General features: G+C 40.9%; 1 protein-coding gene across 2 annotated transcripts; it reads left to right on the forward strand.

Annotated features, from left to right (window-relative positions):
• The first annotated feature begins 6,258 nt into the window (after nucleotides 1-6,258).
• On the forward strand, nucleotides 6,259-20,990 carry LOC146574295 (fidgetin-like protein 2). 2 transcript variants are annotated; one of them, XM_085273848.1, is made up of 3 exons: nucleotides 6,259-6,389; nucleotides 7,126-7,359; nucleotides 15,085-20,990. In XM_085273848.1, the coding sequence occupies exons 2-3, from the start codon at nucleotides 7,335-7,337 to the stop codon at nucleotides 16,230-16,232; spliced, it is 1,173 nt and encodes a 390-aa protein (XP_085129974.1). In that variant the 5' UTR covers nucleotides 6,259-6,389; nucleotides 7,126-7,334; the 3' UTR covers nucleotides 16,233-20,990. The 2 variants fall into 2 exon arrangements, with proteins under 2 accessions (XP_085129974.1, XP_085129975.1); XM_085273849.1 differs by lacking the exons at nucleotides 6,259-6,389; nucleotides 7,126-7,359 and adding an exon at nucleotides 14,880-15,006.
• Nucleotides 20,991-23,083: the final 2,093 nt, after the last annotated feature.

Below are 23,083 nucleotides of genomic sequence, written 5' to 3' on the forward strand. Positions count from 1 at the left end.
TGTGTTTTATGTCATTTTGCCACAATTCTTGAATACACGCCACCAAAATGAGTATTTACATGTTTGACCATGCATATATTTCAGTGTATTTAATGACTTTGTCCACTAGGAGGCAGCAGAGTAACAATCCTTTCTAGCAGGTTCTGACCATAAGGACTTTGCCCTTCTAATTTTAAGCTAAATTCAAATCTGTTGCATCATTGTAGAAAACATAAACACTAATCCCACCCAAAACATCCTGAGAAATACTCAGAAGGTTTTTCAAACTTCCTCCCTTGTGTAGCACCCTTCCCCCGTGTGAGAATACAGTGTGCACATCTGGAGGTGATCTTGACTGCAAAGGAGTTGCCTGTGGGAAGGAGTATGCGGTTAAAGATGCACTGCGCTCTGTATGCATACATCTAAGTGTCCGTATGTGCCTCAAGGGTGTCATGTGATCTGACTCCCAAATGCTCCTGATTACAAGCAGCTGGCATCGCCTCAGCCACTGAGAGAAGCTTCTGGCTGTGACATGAGGTTGAGGGAAAGAGCTGGACAGGATACTTAAGTTTATTTTAAATGAATCATCAGCTTTCTTAGTTCCCCACAGTGCTTCGAATGTGGTCAGCTAGTCAAACTATACATGACATTTACCCACCATGGAATTTCAGTTCATCTATTTGTGTATTCCATTTATTATTATCATCTCACTGGTGCAATTTAATTAGAGGTGAAAAACTAGTTTAGCCTCAATGCCCTTTCTTCAAGACTTAAGCATTCATATAAAGTCTTTGTGTCTGGATGAAGGTCCTTGTTTTTGTGAACGAGAACTGAAGAAACATCCTGAATGTAACATTTGGCTTTTCGGCCTCGACAGAAAAGCCAAATGTTGAATAGTGAGCTTCATTTGAAATGAATACATCTCAGTATAATGCAGTAATTTGTCAATGTGTGTGTTTACTGCTGTGTTTTGTTGTGCATTATTCATTTAATCATAAACATGCCCACTTTCTTACTTAGATGTAAAAACTATTCGAATCCCATGCCCGTACAGTAACTGGGAAACTGCAAATGTCATCTGCTTGTCTGGCATGCTTAAGAAGAAACCAGCAGAAAGAATGACAATCATCTTGGTTTCTTCTAACCTAATAACAGCGAACACTCAGCTGCTAACTTCTAACATGCACGGATTGTTGGAGGTAACTTTTCCTTGGTACAAACTGTGAAATACATGTTCACAGACAAAACTGTTGGTCTTTGAGCTTGTAGCTTGAATAAGATCTGACCAAAGCGATGGTGTGTTTGGATTTTCTTCTTCTTTCTCTCTCTTTCTCTTTGAATCACTGAGCTGTTGTCCCCTTTTCTCACTGAACAGAGCTGGCTCTCAGCTTGTCCCTCCTCTCCATCAATCTCTGTCATAAATCTGTCACACGGGGAGAAAGGGAACTGCTGAATACAGATTTGTCAGCAATTAATCTAACCTCTATTACCAGACTTGGATATTGTGTCCTCTATGCCAGAGAACAATAAGCCACTCCAACACTGAGCGCTGTGCTGCATGTGTGTGCGGTGTGCAGTCTTGTGTCTGTCTGTTTGTGCGAGGCAGGGTAAGAAAACAGCAGTTAGCTTCCTTCAGTTAGCTGGTATTTTTAAACACTATGAATAAAATTCCTCTTTTGCCCTTGTTTTCAATTTCTAGACTGACTCAACTCAGGAGGGTTGTTAAAAAACTTTACACCTTTACACTTCTTTCAAGAAAAAACAGAACAATGAATGCCTCTGTCAGAAAGTTAGAGCCTCTAACTGTAATCTTCCAATTGAAATTACTGGAAGAGCAATGTTATTTAACCTTAAAGAGACACTACTCTGAGCATAAGGCTAGCTAACTGACACCTTGCAGAAATAGAGAATCCGGCTTTAGCCGTGTTTTCGGGGCCTAAATCTGTGTATACAGTCACATATGTTCTTTATGGGGTTGAAGCACTAGTTTCCCACAAATGAAAATTACATTTTGAGGTGAAGACATTGTTGGGGTGGGTCTATTAGAGTTTAAGTAAGTGTACTTGGCATAAATTCAAGTTAATTAATAAATCCTCTGAATACTTAAGCAGGCCCATTGCACTCATTATCATATTCCCAGATGAGAAAGTCAGGCAGTTAAAAACTGGACACATTAAAAATGTTACCAGCAGAATAATTATACGCAGCTCTGTATATATAATATAACACATGCTTGTCTCCAGATTTTTGTGTGAAACTAAATACATTTATAACTCCAATATGTTTTATAGACTTTGTGTAGTACATGGGTGTAACTACTACCATCTAGCTATCTATCTATAGATACAACATCTCTGTACACCATGATAGTGGGTTTGAAATCAAACAAGATGTGATTGAATTGTGAATTTTAGGTTTTGCATATCATGAATTGTTTAGGAATCACAGCTATTTTTATAGAGACATGTATTTTCAGAGGACAAACTAAGGTAATTTTAACTATAAAACTATATTTTTCTAGAACTGTTGAGGCTCTTTCAGCAAAGTCTAATCTGGTCGTCTCATTCTTTGGTGTATGCACGGGTTTGCACCTTGTTGTGAATCCCCTGTATTTGCATCCATGGATCATAATTGTAGACTTTAACAATGATACACCCAACTCCATACGACTGTTTTTAGACTTGGTTAGATGTGATTTTTTTTCATCATCATCGTGTAGTTGTCTTCTGCGGTCTTTCTGAGTTTTAGGAGTTTTGGAGCTGGCTAGTGTTTTCAATTTATTTTCTTAAAGAATACACCAAATAATTTATTTGGCCACTCCACTTTCTCCACTTTATTTTGGTTTTTAGCCTTGGGTGTCCCCCCCTTATTTGCTCTGGCATCTCTTTGGATCTCATATTGACACTTCCAGTAAAAAGATGCCAAACACTTGGAATTAACCCAGATCTTCTATCTGCTTGATTTGCCATGAAATAACAAGGAAACAGGGTCTCTGAAAATTAGGGTATGAAAGTAAAGGGGTTCTTGCCGTACATGTCGCACCTTTGAATTAAAGCTGAAAACCTGTACTTTCATCTCAAACATTTCCTTCATAGAGTTTATCTGTTTATCATGAAGCCTACTGTGTCCTGGTCTGTACTCATGTCAGCAGAGTGATGTAGGTGCAAATGACTAAAATAAACTACAGGCCAGGCCATGTTCGTTTTAACAGAACATCTTACCAGTTTTAAAAGGCTCATTGATGTGTTTTACTAATATCTAACAGTAAGCTATATAATCTTTGGCTATGCAGGCAGCATTTATCAGTAGGATGAATTTGCTGTTGGAATTTGACCTTTTTTTGTGGGATTTGTCAGAATCAAGAACGTTCAGATTCAAGCACTGTACTGAACTGACATTGACGTCTTCTGTGTGGGAGACCACAATACACACATTTCCTGTTCTTTTTCCAAAGATTTCCTGTTCCTGTTTTGCCCTTTCTCTCTCTCATTGTCTCATAATTCACCCTTCAAATCATTTGCGAACATGGGTATGCTTGCAGGGGTTAAGCGTTTTGAAGGTACACATTTAACAACAAGTGGGCCAATTATGGCTGCGCATTTTTTTCACCCTTAACTCCATAAACTCCTACAGCACTTTCATCCACACAAGCACAAACACACGCACATACACAAACACAATTATAATTGCTGGGACAGTTCACTGGAGCAGTGGGTCAGTGCTCAGCTGCTAGAGACAGAATTAGAGCGGCAAACAGCTGAGCTTCTCTAGGGTGCTATCATGTGACCTATCCCACCCACAGGAGCAAAGCAGCTCTGGGTTAGAGTTACCAATAATTTCCAGAATGGCTGTTACGCGTGTGAGTGGAAATCTGTCTTCCTGTGTACATTGTGCACCCCAGTTATATGGGGATTTTTCTCTCCTTTGTTTCCAAAAGTAAATGTTTTCTCAAACTTGCTGATAGCCATTGTGTTCAGCTGTCATTAGCACACTTTTTGCTCTTTGTCCCTCCTGCTTTTCCTCATAGCCTGCTTTGGGTTGTGTGGCTAAATGTAGATGTTTTCTGGATCTAATGAGAGGCAGCATCTTGGGTTTGTTACACTACGGTGAAAATGTATCAAACAGTTTCTGTAATGAAAAGAACTGCACAACTGGAATTTTTTAGGTGTATTGTTTCCTGACCTGTAAAATAACAGCATGGCCTTTTTTCAGTGTCTGTCAGCAATGCAGGTAAGGGGGAAAGAGCTGAGTGCCGCACTAGCAATTACTGCTCTGAGTCAGGCAGTGAAAGGCCTGTATCTCCACTCCTATCACTAGCAGGATTTTAACCCAATACTCTGGTATTGCCACACCATGCCTTTCTACAGTTGCTATAAGGAGAAGGAAAGGTAATACTTAAAACAAGATCCTTGTAATAAGCAGTAATTAATAAGTCATAAGCTGCTTATAAGTGAGTCTGAGCTCTTCAAAGCATGATTTGGACCAGGACACTCAGGCCTAATTTAATCTTTTTTTAAGGGATTTTCTTTGTATTAATTTGTATATTGTCTTTTCTTAACATTGTGTACTGCTCCAGAGGACAGAGCCATGAAAATGATTTCTAACTGTATAGGAATGTGTTTATTAACCCTAGTAAAACATTGTTACTTTAACTCAAGCTACTGCGTAAAAGCATAGCTGAGTGTTAATAGGGGCATACCTAGTTAATACATGTATTGTAAAGTATTTATTATTTATATTACTGCTATTTATTAACATTTTGACTATGGATACAAAAGAAAGTTTGTGTTCAAAAACTGTTTTCCACAGTCTCTTTATGCATTGGAATAAAGTAAAATAAGAAAAATGAAATAAAAGTTTCTTAATAAAAAGAATGAGAAGAACAAAACATCTCAGTCCTGATCTCATGCTTTGGGGTCCACCATTTATGATTAATAGCATTCCTGAGCATCACGGACAGAAAGGGGAAAATCGTAAATGTAGAAGTTCACTGTACAACAAATTAAACTGAATTTAGCTGTATAAGCCCATAAATACAACCCATAGTTGTTGTTTTTCACTAATTACCTCTTCACAGCCATATTAGTTGTTGGGTTTTTTTAAGTACAGAAATAAATGGATCAAATTCCCTTGTTGCAGTGATATATGATATATGATCCTCACTTTGGTCCAAAGGTCTGACTTGACCATCTTTATTGTAACAGTGCTGAGATCCATCAGTCTCACTTCATTTTTAGTCATCATACTGAAACTAGTTCTGATCGGACTGTGAGCACCTTGTTACCTATCGCAAGAACCTTAATATAAAGTGTTACTGAAGGGAAACTGTCTGTTTTGTTTTGGGATTATGCTCTAAAAAGATTGAAGTAAGTTTGTCCTGTGTACGGCCATCCTCTGAAGTGCATCTCCCACATGTCACATTGCTCATGTGGTTACTGCCTCACAACCAAAAGAGAAGAGGTAAGCCCTGCAGGGTTTTAGAGGGTTTTCCAACACCGTACCATGAGTGGAGAGTGTTCAGTGAGACAATATTACAAACAAAACTATGTCTGCACATTATAACCATGTTGATAAATTACAGTTGAAGAAATTAACTCACTTCTTGGCCAAAGGTTTGAGGCCAATGTGGAGGTCGTTTGCTGCCGTCCATGCATGTGTGCAGGCTACTGTGTGAATGTGTGTATTTGTGTATAGTGGGGGGATGGTGTGCCAGAGGAATTAGGTAATACTGACATGGCCATTTCAGCCCCCACCTTACAAACAACACTAAGATCAATGTACCAGATCAATAAAAGTCATTGGCAATAACTGAACTTCTCATGTGATCAGTGAAGGAGAAAATTCAATTTTTTTTGCACATCTGCATGTGTCCCAACATGCCCATTCATCAGACTGAAGGTTTGTAACCAAAAGCATGCAGCCACCCATGCAAGTCTTATCAATCCTCCAAATCCGCACGTGCAGAAATGGTACATGTGCACTCAGGCAGAGACACACATAGACGCATGCACACACACCGCAGGGGGGGAAATAGGCTCTTCTCTGACACTGCATGATTGGTCACTTTTTCCCTCTCTCTCCCTTCCTGCTGAAATAGTTTTAACAAAAGAGAAGGGAGACGGAGGGGGAGGGGTGGCGTGCTTGGGGGAGGGGATGCGTGCGCTGCTCTGTTGTCACCAGGCGAGGGAGAGCGAGGGCGGGGAGGGGGGCGAGCTGGAGGGCGAGCGAGGGAGTGTAGGAGAAAAGGATAGGATCCCAGAAGAGGCTCAAACACACTGACACACACATACACACACACACATGCACACATACGCAGAGAGAGAGGGCGAGAGACCTTCTGTTACAATTTGTGGAGTAGTGGATTACTTCCCAAACTGAAACACTCATCGGGCAAATCCAGGCATGGTCAGGTCTGTAACCATTTACTCACTTATTAGGAAAAAATAGATTTTGGTTTCCCTTCAGCAGTAATGACAATGTTTCCGCTGCTGCCTGCACATTTCGGTCCTTTCTGATGTTCTCTCTTTTCCTTACGGTAAATGTCGTGATTTTCGTTTTTACTTAGATTACTTCAATTTATCTTCCATCTTTTCCCCTTGTCTTCATATGTATTAAACTCTAATTAGCTGGCCTTCTGTGTCGACTGTTTGGTGCCTGCTTTAAGTGCGTGCACTTTGGACGCATTTTTTGCCCTAAATTTCCTTGAACTATTCAGCATTAGAGAGGGCAGCATGGAGTTCTCTTTCCTCTGTTGGTTTGCAGTTTTATAATGAAAACCGTGCTTTACCGTCTTGTAGTCACAGGGTAAAGCGCTGTGTCAGTGTTCGACTTTCAGTCTCTCTTGTGCGCTTGTGTCTGTGCGCACAGCTAAGGAAAGAACCAGAAAAGCAAGCGCAATGAAAATACATGCAAAGCTCATTACCACTCAATAACAGCTTACATGACAACAAATATTTTACTTTTTTTGTTAGAAGGTTTGCAGTAAAATAAACGAATATTAATATTGCTCTACGGTGTAAGCGAGTAAGCATGACTTTAATTTTTAATTATCATTATTTTCGTAAAATCTATTAGAATCAAGCGACAGCAATTAAACCAGGACAAGGTGTCTGCTGGCTCTGACACTGACTTGTTTGCATTCTTCAGGTGGCAATGTGTCAGAGTGGTGTTGAACTATGAGATGAACCATGAAGCAGTACAGGAGGCCACTCACTAGCCTTTACCAGCAGCAGTACAGCCAAAAGCAGCAGAAGCAACAGCGGTAACCCAGGAAGACCCTGAAGCATGCAGCTGGGCCCTCACTAGCACCAAGTGGACCTGGTCCTCTCCTCTTCACCTGGGACCAGGGCTGCAGAATGCTCAGTCCTGTCACCCCATACAGTAAGTCTTTAATTTTTTTGGTTTGCATTTGGGAGACACTTATTGGATGAATGCATCATGTTGTACGTGCATACCATGCTCCAGTTCTGCTTGAGTTTGTTTTCCTGTACACATTCTTCTTCAGGCCCCTCTTTTGTCCAGAACTCATCTCCTGTGGATATGCAGTGGGAAGCGAATTGCTGGGGTGAAGGGAGGGGGATCTCTTGAGCAGTCATGTTGAGAAGGCAGATACCCTGAAGCCTTTAACAGCTGAGTCTCCAGGCTTTGCATTGAGGAATTTCACAGAAAGTGTTCAGACACTGTTTTTTGAGACCAAACAGACAGCAGATGTTTGTCTTTTTAGAAACGCCACACATATTTTGCAGAATGAATGTGTGCTTGAACAGGCTTTAGGTCTCAGGTTTAGGGCAGTACACATGTTCAATCTGAATAAACTCCAGTTGTATTTTTACCAGACGTGGTAAAGAGTTGACACATTTGGAAGGCATTTCCACAAAATACTTGTTTGTTACTTGAGTATGTAAAAGCAAAATATATTCAGATCATGTAAACATGTCACAGAATAGCCCCTCCCTTACTCATATGTGTACTGATTATGCGAGGTTCCTATCTAGACTGTTAAATATACCTGTATTGACTGACCGGCTTATTGATCAGGACCAGCTTTAACAGGATTACAACACTAACCTGATTGGAATAATGCAACAGGGATTTACCGCTGGATGTTTTGTGTATTCTAAAGCAACTGCACAGAGAAGCAGCAGCTAACAAACAGCAAAATGTCACGATACTTCGTCTCTGACGTCTCGCGAGGCACAACGATGGGGCTGTCTGTGTAGAAAGAAGCTCTGGTAACATCTACGTGTCACATTCCTTCCTCAAAAGCAACTCACAGCAGTGTGTCAGTTTTCTACTCATAGAAACTAAACACGCTCACATTCTGGCATTTTATTTTTTACTCCCAACCGCACCACCTCCAGTCACGTGTCACACACACTGACAAATTTCAGATCAATTCCCAAACACAAATAAGGAAACAATCACAGCTCGTTAAGGTGTGGGTGACTGCGATTGTTTGTCCTTAATGATGATAATGTGAGAGTGATGAGCGGCGTTAGTGCGTTTTAGCCGCCCGTTACCAGGGTGAAGCAGTTCTGTGAATGAAAGCCAGATCGTTAGTAACCTGGTGTCAACAGCCTCTCATTAGTGCTGTTGTAGTGGGGCGCATAAACATCACCCTCTGTCTCCACACGCATGCATCAGCCCTGCTTAATAATCGCAAAAACCTGATTAAAAGAAAGTGCAACAAGCCGCGGCTCCTTATTAGGTGTTATAGTGTAGATGTGCGGCGCCGGTGGGGAAAACGACAGAGAAAGAGCAAAGTGAAGGACAGATGGAGAAGATGTAGAAGGAGGGACTGGTCAGCTGCAGCCTGATATATGAGTGGACACAATAAGCAAAGAGGGGCCAGGCCAACCTCTGCCACATGTGAGTGTGTGAGCTTAGAGGAGTGGGGGAAGGGAAACTGACCACACAGGCTGGGACACAGAGTCTGGTCTTTGCTATTGCGCAGATAGCAGGAGGGATAGGAAGAATGAACAAAATGCGAGTGAGAGAAAAGAGAAATTAAATGAGAGGGAACGGAGGATTCAAATGATCGAGCTGAAACCAGCTGTGTCGTGATTCAGAGATCAAACTGTGTCAAACTCTGTGGTTGGCATAGTTTGATCTTCTCATTTGGCTTTGGAGCTTTCAAATAGCTTTCAGGTTAGGGATGTTTAAAGTCTGAATCAGACCTGGTACAGTATTTGATTGGCTGACAGCAGCATGGCCTGGTGTAGTGTGCAGGCCTGGAGAAAAGGGGGAAGGGGAAATAAAAGGAAGAGAGAGGGAGGGAGGGTCTTCTCCTTCCCACTGACTGCACACCCAGTTTTTTTTTCTTGGTCAGTGCTCACAGGACTATAACACTAATTTATACCGTTAGCTTGAAACACAGGGATATATGGGTAAAGTGCGTGCATTTCATTGTTCATCTCAGCTGGCGTGACATTCTCCTTGTAAACTCGTATACCGTTTCTCCTCTGATGTGTATTGATCTTGGCAGTGGCATGAATCAACTTCTAACTAATACAAATCACTCAGTAATGTGCAAACAGGCTACAAGGTCATTTGTCAGCACTGTAAGGAATCACGTTCTCTCTTTGTGTTTTCTCCCTCGCTTCCTTTAGCCTGGGAATAGACAAGGCGTGCTGAGTGCATGGAAAGGATATGTGCTTTGTAAATAGATCTCAGGTTAGATTCCTGGCATTCCAGCAGCTTGACTCAACCAATGACCGAGAGTCCATCTGCGTGCTGGCCAGCTGAAGCTGAACCCTCCATGGAAAAAACACAATATAAGACTGTAGTTTGCTGCAGCTTGTGTGTGTGCATTTTTGTGTGTGTGTATTTTTGTGTGTGTGTATTTTGGATTTTCCGTCTTCAGGGGGTGTCTTTGTTTATTGTGGGTGGACTGAAAGCACTTACAGAGACCCTACAGCTGCAGAAGGGTGATTTTTGTGTCCACTCTCCATCCAGCCAGTCACCCATCTCTTATTCCTCACAACCCCCTAAATCTCATTTCAGCTAGCCCCTTCCCCCACATATACTTCCATCTAATTAACCCCTAATTACTCATACTGACCATGCAGTGGACTGGGAGTCAAGCTAGCCTCCACTGACACACAGAGTTGCAGAATTGCAGAAAAGAAAAATTCAAGCAGTTTTGTCAGAGTTTTTGAAATGTACAAGTCATTATAATAGTCACATCCAAATTAGAGCACTGAAACTGGTTCCGGTGGTGGTTGTTGATGGCTGGGGACCATTTATTCAAAAAAGCAATGCGGCTGGAGTTTATAGGCATCCAGTCTTAGTGACCACTCAAAGCAGGTGAGAGAACAAGTTACATTTTAACTGTGCATAGATGCGTTTCTATACACTTTAAGCACTCATCTGTCTCAGATTAGAATCACCTTATGTGTTTGTCTTTGGCTGTCTTTAAACACACAGCACACATGATTACACACTGATGCAAGGCACATTTTTCTGTGTAGTGAACTCTGAGTTCGTCAGTGCGTTTTTGTGTGACTTGACTTGACTTCCTGCTTTCAGTCAGTTTCATTGTCTCTTATTGCAAAGACATGTAAACACAGGACTTGAGTGGGGTGTCATAGTAACAGCAATTTAGTTTGCAAAAGATTTCTGGTTACATGCACCTTTGAACATAAGAGTCAGCGTTTCCTGCATGCATAGCAGTTAACTTTGTTTTCCTGTTTTTGAGTCATCTCAGAAATGTTCTAGCCAGCTTATTATCGGGAATATTAATATTATAAAGTAGATCTAGTCTGTGTATCGACATGAGCCAGACTTTCATGTCATTTTCAAAGTGGGCTTGAGCAAAAGCTCTTCAGGCTTTCTGGAGGTTTTGTAAAGTTTTTCTTTGGGCATGGGCTGCTTTTTCACTCATTTTCAGTCCAGTCCTTGGGCCTGAGCATTTTCAGAGGAATGTTTCTTTGTTTGTTTAGGCACTTAACACTGACCTATGAATCGTTCGGTCATAAAAAGGCACCAAACTCAAGGAATGAACCAGTGTTGTGTCTATACTTATTAAACAACTTCAAGAACTGATTTTAAATTCTATCTATAGTCACTTTGTTGCAAGCAACCTGCAATAAAAATCACATCATTGTTCCAATTTCTTTAGTTAAACCTGCAAAAATGTCAAAGATAAAAGAGCCAGGCATAAGATTTAGGCATAAGTATTTTTACAGGCCTTGATGGAATTATGAACATCAGTGAGAAGCTTTGAATGTCCTGCAAGAAGAATGGAGAACTTTTCCTGAAGATTACTTAAAGAAATTCTGTTTCCAGTAGCAGAACACCAACAGAAATTTGCATAGTAAGAAGTTAGAGTAAAAAATAAACAGGAAAAAGAGAATATGCATAAATATAGCAAATATATACCTATATAAATACAGAATATATAAATAAGCAATGAAATATACTCATTAACCCTTTCGCGCATTGTGGTCACTACATTGGACAGTTATTCAAAGGCTGTTTTCTTGTATTTGTGTCAGTGTTGAGGGCATACTTGCACATAAACCACTACATTGGACACTTATGTGTCACTCCATACAAAATTCAAAGGTCAAAACACATGTTGTCCAGCTTTAAGTGGACATGGAACAAACTCTTTGAAAAGTATGTGTTTCAAAAATAAAGTTCAAGAATCTTTTTTTTTTTTTTTGCCTAAATATGAATAAAAATACTTTTTTCCTGATGTAGCTGCCATATGTTATTAATTTGGAAAATTATGAAGAGATGAGAATGAAAAATAACTATGAAGTTATTTTGAAAATGTAATGTAAAGACTTGTGTTATGTTATGTTGTGAAAGTTACCGCCAGGATTGAGAGTGAGTTTGCAAGTGATGCTTCTTTAATTCTTGGAGCTGACTGTTAGCTTAAACACGCGCTAACGCTCCCATAAGCCTCATGTGCTCTAATCCATCATTAACTCAGGTACCTTTCTCAGTCTGGTTCTTGACAGACGGACTCACCTGTTAACTCTTCATCTTCTCATCTCAGGGGGATCTTTCCATGTCTTCAGGTTTTAAATTCCTTTTGCCAAAATTGGTGAAGGTTCCAGAAATAGTAGATCACCGCGCTCAAATGAGCCTTGGCTAAATTATAGAGCCAGTGGTGGAGATGTCGTTAGAGAACTAGACTGAAGACAACATGGAAAAATGGTTGCCACATGCCTGCAATCAGTATGATCAGTGAATACCACACTGATGGCCACCACTATATGTCATTGATGTTGGCCAGCTATGAATTTATATGAGAATAATTCCATGAAGCCATTTCATTTTTTTTAAAAATGCCAAAAATCTCACATTGCAGATTATCTTCACACATATGTCAGTAATCTTGTTTAATAGTTTTATATGTAATAAAGAAAAATGCAGTATTGAGCTGGAAGCTTTACAAAGCGGGACACAGATTCTCAGTGGGATTGGCAAAAACAACCATCCATCCTCTTCCGCTGATCCAACATAGGATCATAGGATCCTCTCTGAGCTGTTGTTCAGTGAGAGCCATGGTAGCCCAGAGTATTTTCAGATGTGAGAACACAAATGACACACACTGTCCCCTGCTCTGTGCTACATACGAGAAAGGACAACCTATGGAGTTTTTCCTTCCCCTTCTCACCAAGTGCTTGCTCATACAATATAAAGCGGTTGAGGTGACCATTGTTGTGATTTGGTGCTATATAAATAAAATTGAATTGAATTGAATTAAACTGAACTGATTGTATTTGCACTTCCCATTTGCACTAGTGCTTTTGTAGTGTTGAGCCTACTGTGAGCAGTTTCTTATAAACTCCTTCTATGCAGACATAAATCAAACACTGGGTCATATTTCTTTTTTTTCCTTTTGTTTCTTTTAGCTGTTCGTCTGCCATGAAATCAGAAATTGGTTGTAAATTTCCTTTGGATTTATCAAATATTTTAAGCATGCAAGTAACATATAGTTTGTTCACATTGAAAAAAGACAAAGTGAAGTAAAGTCTAAGTAGACACAAAGGAAAATGAAGAGCTCACATGTTGAAAATAAAATAAATGGCAGCTTATGATGAAGCAGCTCAAGAAATAAGCAATCGTTAAGTACAGTATACTAATTAGCATGTAATCGAGTAGTTGTGCTCTCTTCAGCTAAGTTCTTGTCAGTTCAACTAGTGCAAACCTGCTAAAGAAATCAAGCACAAAATATCTGTCTCTCTATTAGGTAACTATAGCAATTGCTCACATTTTTCCAATAAATCTAATTGAAAGTTTGCCATGGAGGAGCATCAAGATTATGAATTCAAATACGACAAAGTGGAGATCTCGGTAGAGCCGTTATCAACACACATTTATAAACTTTTCACACTTGTGGTTCTGTTAATGTGAATGACCTTAAAAACATGACAGTAACAAACACCCCGGAAACATGTCATGAGGGCTTCTTCCTCACAAGTGCTCTTTTTTTATCCCTTAATCTCCTTCAGATACATTTTGGGGGATTTGATGTTGACATGAAAGACTGGCATTGTATAGAAATATGGAATATCATTCACAACACAGCAGGCACAGAGGCTTAGACGACCCCTACTCCCTTGGGGCTTGTGAAATACTATTTAAAAACCCACACTCAGAACTAAACAGAATACGAGTCTGTCTAGTGTACAGGTGTATGACTAATAATTCTCAGGGTTAGGTCAAGTTATTTTGTTTAGGTAGGTTTTGATGCCTGTGTTTGCTGTTTTGAATGTGTAATGTTTTTGTGCACCGTGACGGGTCAGAATTCCCTGGAGCGTGGGGATTTCTCAGCTCAAGGGTGGAGCTTGTGCCAGACAAGAGCACTTGCTATCCCTGGAATGGATGAGAGGGATTATTAGGCTGAAGGATCATTTAATTTAGGGATCAACGTGTGGACCGTTTAGCGACCCATCTGGTGGTCCGTGTGGACTTTTGACCCAACCTGGTATAATCCACTTGCAGACAGTTTCAGACCAGACATGAGTGAAAACCTAAATAAATTACAGAAGTTCATTTTTAAGCAATACATTGCACAGAAATGTCAGATGTAGCAAACATGATACAAATCAAAACCTGCATATGCAAACTGATATATAATTTATTTTTTAAAATTTGTTAGATGTTCACTAAAATACAGTTTCACAAAATTAGAGTTTTTCTTGCAGTTACTTCATGGTTCAGGTTTTACACAGCAGAAACTATTATCTTGTTCCAACATCTCCATTAGACTTTCTTCGAACATTTAGACTGTGATAACTTGATGTGACACAACAAGTAAATGGCCAGTGCCCGTAGGATGGTACCATGTTTGTCCAGTACTGTATATTGATGCAGTATCAGAAATCAATAAAGCTGTCCAGTGGTTGCAAGGAAGCCCCTCTGGTCAAAGCCTGGGGTCAGGACACTTTAGTAATACTCTGCAATGTGTGGAATGTCAGCTTAATGCCAGTTCAAAAAGACAAACCCTGAGCCACTAAACCAGCGGATTACTCTGTGCAAATGTGCGTGTGTAATCAAAAATCTGTCATTTTTCACTCATCAGTCAGTCACTTCACTAATGACACACACTTCAGTGTCCATAGATGCTAGTGGGACAGTCTCTGTGTAATTTGGAGAAAAGCTAGTCTACCTCTCCCCCCCCCCCCCCCCCCCCCCCCCCCCTCGTCCAGCAGACCCCTGAGGTTTGGGCCGAATTAGATCACACGCTTGGTGGGGGTGGCTTTGTGGGCTAAGAGACTCAAAGAGAAAATACAATGGCCCCAATGTGAGAGAGACGAAGGCAGAGGGCAGTGTGCAGGCTGATAGAGGCTTATCGCCGTGGAGACCAGGCTGGGGGCTATGTTGGTAGCTTCTCATACAGATTAGAGCAGTTGGCCTCCGCCTGGTAGAGACTGTTTAGAAGGACATGGGCTAAGCATTGACAAAACTGTGGAAAAGAGCCAGCGTTGCAAGGTGATTATGAGGGCAGATATAAGATCTTGTCTTCTTTAGAAGAAATTGGAATCCCTGTGAAGAGCTAAATACCATAAAGTAGGTGTAGAAATGTTATCTGATCAGGGTTATTATTCTGAGATTATGTGAAATAACATCTTTGTTCTTGTTTGTCAGGTTTGTTAAAGATGCACTGGTCTCCGGAGCACGCCGCCCCTTTATCTCAGTGGCCTGAACAGCACTTAGATGTCACCTCCACCACCTCGCCACCGTCTGCCCACAAGCACGACCCCTACGCTACAGGTCCTCGCCGAAGCTTCGCCCCTACAAGTTATCCTTGGGCCAGTGACGACATATCAGCCCTTAGTGCTTCTTCTCTGCTCAAGCGCTACGCTGAGAAGTACTCAGGCCTGGACCGCCCTGCTACGGGAGCTTACGCAGAGCATGGGACTTTCTTAAAATCAGACTCTGAGCCCTGGACTCTGGCTCAAGGCATGGACTGTTACCCTGGACTTGAGGCACTCACTGGCACCAAGGTGGCCCCTGCCTCTGTGGGGATCCCGACTACAGGAAGTGTAACAGTGGTGAGCAGTAATTTGGCCCCTGAGCCAGGCTTTAGTGGTGCTGGCTCGTGCAGTGCTCCATCATCTCAGGAATACCCTCCTGCTTACAACAGCACCTACTTGTCTTCAGGATACTGCCCTCAGCCCAGTGCAGCACTCCCACCAACCCCTCTACACTCTTTGCAGGCTCCACCTACTTTAGTGTCCAACTACAGCCCTAGCCCACCTGTCTACAACTACCCCCCAGGGTGCTACCCCCAAACCAGCCTGTCCTCGGGATACAGCCGCCCCAGTGCGTCCTACCTGCCGTCTGGGATTAGCGCTCCCACTCCTCTGGCCCCTAGGCCTACCATGGTGGGGGGGACTTACAACTACCCATCTCACAGCCTTGGAGGGACGCTCGAGACAGGTGTACCTCTGAAACGCAAGGCCTTTGAAATGACAGAGGAACGACAAGAGGGAGCAGAGGTGGAAGGATCTCGCTATAGAAAATATGGCAACGGGAACAGTCACAACAAAGCTTCCGACAACGGGCATGGCAATGGTTATGATATGAGTGTGCCCGCCTCAGATGCACAGTCTTTCAAATCTGGAAAGCCCCTCATATCACCCCCTTACGTCAGGGCAGGGGAGTACAGCCCGCCATCAGGCCTAGCAGGAGAGAGTGTATCGGGGGAGCACAGCTTTCCTCAGCAGCAGAGAATGCAGATGAAGATATCTGCATCTCACGCACACTCTGAGGACCCCACTGGAGGGCACTAACAGACCAGGTTGGCATATTGAAGGATTCCCTTGCTCCTTAAAAACCACCCAGGGTTCCTAACCCTGACAGACTCGGGGAAATAACATTGAATTTGTCGATGAAACATTTAATTTCCCGGGTGTTTCCTGTACATTAACGTTTTTGTTTATCATGTTTTCCCAAAGATTCACAGAGGCGTTTTGCCCTGTAAGGCTGAGGTCAGTCTTAGGAGTGAGGTTGAGGCATTCGCTACATAGATATCATTAAGACAGTCTAAATGTACGCGTGTCTGTTTCTCTCAGGATCCTATTTATTCCCTTTTCTGCTACTGTGGCAACAGCACTGCAACATTGTTTTTGGAGTTGGTGTAATTGTTTGTGGCCGTTATGTATTTAAAAGGCCTTTGACTGCAATATGCTCTATCGCACCACAAAAAACCAAAAAAAAAATTAATAATAAAAAAATCATTATGACCAAAAAGTAAAAAGAGCAATAACTGAAGTGGTGAGAATGCCATACTACTTCAGCACAATCCCGACTACACTGCTGGCTGTAAGTCTTTGTGCTTGGCTTGGCCTTGAGAAATGAATGTTTTCAGGTTTCATTTCACTTTTCTTTTGTTTAGATTTTTTTTTTTATCTCCATGTTTATGTTTATCTTCTATCCTGGACCTCTTGTCCTCTGATTAATTATTCTCCTTGCTCCCCAACTTACCATTTTTGTCTCATTTATAGATATCAAGCTGCTTATGCTGCGTAATTATGTCATAATATACATGACGCCACTCTTTTCTTGACAGGCAGTTGACCTCAGAATCAAAATTATGTATTTTTCCTGCAATGTATTAATTTAGAGTTTAGTTGGAATTATGGAATTAAATGGCACTTGCCTTGTGGTCCATGCATCTGCCCATGGCAAGATGGGTGTTTGCTAGCTACACACTACTTTTGGTTGGTGTATGTAGACAGATGTAAAATAGTCCCTACTGAAAACTGGCCACAGTAAAACATTGATGCTTGTTTTTTTTAGGTGTTTTTTGTTTGTTTGTTTGTTTGTTTCTTCTTTGTTTGTTTATTTTGAGCATCACAAGGCCATCGCTATTTAGTCCTATTATTTATAATGCAGAGTTAACAACTGTTGACTCACACCTGAATAATCCAGACTGATGAACAGCACTAGACAACAGAGGGAAAAATACATATATTGGATTTGCAGGTGAACTGTCTTGTTTTTCTTTTCTTTTTTTTTCTTCTTTTTTTGAAGTAGGGAAATACTTTAAATAGCTTTTATTCATGAAAATCCATTGAAAATGTATTTAGCCTTCATAAAGTCGCAGTATGGGTAAATCAAGTATGCCTCAATCATCTTAAAAGCATCTTCTTCACACAGATATTTCTGCTAATCCTTAACCCAACTTTATCTCAGACTGTACAATGGAAAAACATAGATGATTGTACATACTGGGAAGATGTACTCAGTGCAGGTTAGCTACATAAAAGCTCATTATTGCTTCAGTGTGGCTGCACAGGCACGCACGTTGCAGCAGAGGATATATGCGTCTGAGCGAGTGCCTCTTAAAAGTTTTATTCAGCTACATACTTTGTTAAAATTTACCTGCTTGTCGTTAGATTTGACTTCTTTATATGTTTTTCTCTTTACTTTTGCCTGTCAGAAGGATGATTTATCGTGTTATTGAATACTCAGGAAGAATATTGTTACCTCAGAAAGATGAACTACGAATGTATGTTGATACCTTAGGGTGTCGGTGGGGGAGCTTTAATGGAGCGAGATGAAAACGATGCCATGGCTGACACTTCAGGGAAACAATGAACTTTTAAGGCCTTTTAATAGTGTGAACGCACACGTACACATACACATGTACATGCGTTCACACACACACACAAAACACTACATGGTTTCTTAGCTCCGGGAAACTCGAGGTTTTTATATCAAGGCCTGAAATGTTGAATGTAATTCAGATATTTTTTTTAAAGACATGCCATACGTACATCAATGATGTTTTTAGATCTATTTTTTTCCACGTATAGATGTAAGTCTCCAGTAGGTTTTGGTGGAGAAAATATTGGCATGTCAAGTGTTAGTGTAGTTAGCAGTGGGGAAAAGGAAAAGCACTCCTGATAAACACATATCAAGATGTACACACACTACAGTATATGGTGCATAAGCGATATTTTTATTAAATGTCTTAATAAAGTATCCAGTCACCATTTCAGTATTTTAAAACCACTTGATTCAGCTTGAATTTAGCCCTAACTTCAAGTTGAATTAAGTTGAATACCAACACTGTCAGCGCACTGGGGCTTTGCTGCTCTGCTATGCCACTGATTTATGAACTGTGCCAACCTCAAATTTTTAAAAAAAGCCTATTAAATGAACGAATCAGGAAACTCTTACTTCAGTTTTGACCCTTAAGCACCTCTAAACCCAACTGGATTGAGCCACAAGCCACCAGAGTGAAAGTGAAACTCTGGTGTCATAAATTGGCAGAAATGTTCTTAATCACATGCGGTGATTCACAAACAGGTGTGATTGGTCACAACTGGCAGTTTAAAGTAGAAATCTGTTTAAGTGGAAGCAGGAGGGCAAATGAAACATGAGCTTGAGATGTCTAGGTTGTTACAAAGCTAAACTTCAAATCTAAAGTGAATGGATTCCCCTTTAATTTTACTAATTGGAAATTCAGTGTAATTAAAAGCCATTTTAGTGCTTTTTTACTATCTTACTCAGAATGCGGTTTAAGGGGAAAAAGTAGAAGCTCACCAGAAAAGAAATTCAGATTAGGAAAGAGGTGCTAAGTAAATCATGATTTATGCTTACCCCAGGTTTTTACAAGTATTTGGTTACAACAAGTGAATCAACACAGGATGTGCTCTGCATTCAAAAGACACATTGCGGGAAGCATTTGCCTTTTCTTTGTGTTACTCTGATTCAGTGAAGGGGGTGGAGTCAGTGTTGGCGTTCGCAGATGGAAAATCAGACTTCACTGTTATCTTTGTGATTCACATGTACTTTTCTTGTATCTTGTACATTCTCTGTAACCGTTTCTACCTCATGTTGAAGACCTTGTACATGGAAGTATTTATTTCATGTCATTTCACATACCAGTTTAAAGACCAGCGTTTCAAACTGTTGACCTGTTGTAGTCTACCTCACTAGAGACTGTTGTGACATGGAAATGAAGATATTATACCAAAAAAAAAAGAAAAATATTTGAGTTTTCTCTTTTTGTCTGTGGAAATTAAAAATGTTTTAAGGTTTGAATGTACTGATCTTTCACTAAATGATGCTATGATGATGATGGGTTACTGCAGTAAATATACTTACTGGGTTCAATGTGATATTTTAGCCTGGCAGTGGCATATTTCTCTTCGCAAAGTGACATTAAGTTGACGTACAGTTAAAGAAAGTATTGGCTCGGAAAAAGCGTCTGTAGAATAACCAAAATGTAAAGGATAATAAGCTGCAGTCATGCCGCAACCCTGATATAGAAAAGCAGAAGAAAATGGATGGATGGGTCATACGACCACCACCAGTGTAAAGAAAGCACTGATTCAGGGTGGGATGGAGCCATGTTTTTATGTTGTTTACGCCAAACTCTGAATCTACCATCTGAATAAGACCAAATAACATTTTTTTCCCATCTTCTGTAGCTTCAGATGCCTGTTCTGAGCTGACACATGGTGGTCTTTTGCTGGTGTAACCCATCAAGATTCGATGAGCTGTGCATTCAGAGAAGCTCTTCTGCATACCTTGGTTGTGGTTATTTGAGTTACTGTTGCCTTTCTATCAGCTCAAAGCAGTCTGGCCATTCTCCTCTGACATCAACAAGGCATTTTTGCTCAGTGAACTGTCACACACTGGATATTTTTGGTTTTCCTGACTATTCGCTGTAAACCCTAGAGATATTCATGTGGGAAAATCCCAGAAGATCAGCAGTTTTCTTAAATACTCGGACCAGCTTATCTGTCAACAAACACACCACGTTTAAAGCCACCTAAATCACCTTTCTTCTGCCTTTCAATACAAGTCTCCTCTTTCATCAGTAGTGTGCGCTCTATTGATGTTTTAATGTTTTGTAATTTTTCAAGTTGTAGGAAACCTTATCATCATTTATGTCATGTACTTGAGCTCAAGAGAGTGAGAGAGAACAGCGAGCCTGTGCTGACATGTCACAGACAATTTTTGTCCTCTCAGCCACAGTAAGTCTCGCCCTGCTGCAACGTCAGTCATGTCACAGCAAAACTCTCTTTGTTTTGCTTCTGATTAAGGATTGTATTTTAACACACCTTAAACCATATTCCTGACAGCAACTGTTAGTCCATTCATCTACGATAAAGCTAACCTCTGTTCCTATTTAACAATTTCAATTCAGCTATGTTATGTCTCACATTTAGCATTAAAATCAGTGAAATTATTAACCTGACTTAGTTATGTCTCCGCATTTGAGATCTCAGTTGTGATCACAGGTGTGGAATAAGACAGCAAACGAAAAAAAGAAAAATCAGCACATGACCCCTGTTTTGAATTGCTGTCTCTGCCCTTCTAATGACACTCACACTGCAGCAGCTACACCACATAACAAGTATAACAGTGACACCTACAGGGTCCCCTCGAGATGGTTCTCACCATGTTGAATGTTAATCGTTGCATTATCACTCCTGCAAGTTCAGTTTATATCATTTCTTTTCAGTTATTGTCTGGCTTTATTTGTAAAAGTATGTTAATTAACCAAACGCATGGCTGCAGAATGGCAAGCACAGACTGTGATTAAAAGTTTTGCATTAAAAGAATGAGAAAAATACAACGTAGTAACTGCGAATACATTATGTTATCCATTTTATTACTCTCTCCTTTGGATCATCCAGTTATTTTAGTTTCTTCAGTTCCAAAGAAGTCTGCAGAGTTCCTCCTTCAGTCCAAGTAGAGACCTGTGCAGTAGGACAAGTGTACCTTTTTTGGGTTTTCCTGAACCACATATGGTCAAACTTACTTTGAAATTCAGACAGTCAAGTGAAAAAGTTAGTGTTAAAATTATGAAATGAGTAGTTCTTCTAGAAGAGGCTATATTTCTCTTTAGAGCCGAAAAACATTAAATATCTAATGTTTGTGATAAGTCCCCACAAAAATGAGCCATTTCAAAATGAAAAGTTACATTTAATCTTTTAATTGAATTTTACAAAATTAAACATTTAAAAAAAAAACAATTAAATAATTTTGCCCCAATAATTTGTCTGTGAAGCCATTGGAGATGACTGCCAGGGCTCCACTTGCTCCTTTTCATTTTGTTTGGCAAGATCCCGTCTTGATGGGGAAGTGCTGGATTAACAGCCTGAGAGATAACATCTCGCCATACACCATAAGAGCACCAGAAAGTAACTTATAGTGCCTTATATTATTAACTTTTACCCATCCCTAAATCTGTGGAAGTGGTGTTTCAACAAAGCCCACTAGAGGGTGGTAGATATCTGTAAGAAGGCATTTGAAGTATGCCAAAGCCATCTAGAGATTTTACAGATATAAATACAGTAGTCAAAGCCTGTGATATTTGCAGACAGGGGCAGGGATGGAAAACAAAACCCAGAAGGGAGAGAGGGTGCTGCACTCTATTAATAAATCAGTGAGTGGGAGTAAAAACGGCCAAATTGAGCTTTAAATATCAGTTTTACAATCAGTCTTTTTTCAGTCAGGCAAGAAGGGCAAGGAAAGCTGGAAGTTGACAGAGCTGACAAACAAATCTCTTATATGAAAAAGAAGTCCTCGCCCACATTTGGTGAAGGAGATATTGCAGATTACAGCTGAATCCCTTTCCGTGCAACCCCTTACAGACACTCACAGCCTCCCTCTCTCCTTCATAAATCTGTTCCCACAACACACAACCTGACAGATCAGACCAATGTTCTACTTAATCCACGTCCTACCTCTGCAGCGATGCACTTCTATACATTAGGATGCAAGGACAGAAACCTAAAGAGAAGAAATGAAACAAAATCTCTGCACTGTACAGTATTATAATGCGCCTGGGTTATTTTACAACATCTACAGAGGGAAGCAACACATTTAGAGAAACAGTGTGGAAATAAGCTTCGCACACTCTGTTATTAAAATGGCAGTAGCAGTGGTCTGCAAGATGCACGATTCAGACAGTTGCAGCATGTGTGGCAGAAGGTGACGCTTCCATCCTCGGCGGCCGACTTGCTTTTCACTCGCGTGTGCATATGTTCACTGTTCTCATGTGCTCCTCGTCTTCTTGAAGTAGATCCCTCTGCTTTGCTTGCTGTGGGCAAGGAGGCGCTACGCAGCGAGTTGTACAGTCTGAGCCTGCTGGGAACATGCTGCTGACTCAGCCCAGGCCACTGCATTCATCTATCTGCACTGCAGTGCTGTCTCTCTCCTCCCCGCCCCACCACCCGCCTGCCTCACTCAGTGCACCACCTTACACACACGGAGGAGGAGGGCGCGGGGGGGGCACATGCAAGCACACACCTGCCATCTTACTACAGTTTCACCGTGACACACCCAAAACACGGCAGATCAAAGAGTCGCATTCAGGTAACACAAACAGAAACGATGTCATATGCGTACTCCTGCAGGAAGGCTGTGTTCTCGTTCTCACAACTACACAAACTACAGAGTTCTTTAATGTAGTCTCTGTCCCTCCCTGTATACTGCAACCTGCACACATTCCCTGCCTTGCAATTTTTGTGATCATCAGCAACAAACAAAATTACCTTCTTTAAAGTGTCAGTAATTTTCTTAAATAGGTAACACAGATTATGATGCAGCGATACATCGTCCGACTTTGTATGAGAACCATGCATTGTAGAACCAAAAATGACACCAGCCAGAGGAA

This window comes from Mchenga conophoros, linkage group LG5, assembly GCF_057382185.1.
Source record: "Mchenga conophoros isolate Kocher_MC1m ecotype Shallow Benthic linkage group LG5, M_conophoros_male_GT1.1, whole genome shotgun sequence".
NCBI lineage: Eukaryota > Metazoa > Chordata > Actinopteri > Cichliformes > Cichlidae > Mchenga > Mchenga conophoros.

Excerpts from the sequence above, each read along its gene's own strand:
- LOC146574295 (XM_085273848.1), top strand. The coding sequence starts at position 7,335 with ATGCTCAGTCCTGTCACCCCATACA. Across the intron at positions 7,360-15,084 it reads CAGTCCTGTCACCCCATACA|GTTTGTTAAAGATGCACTGG; the intron begins GTAAGTCTTTAA and ends CTTGTTTGTCAG.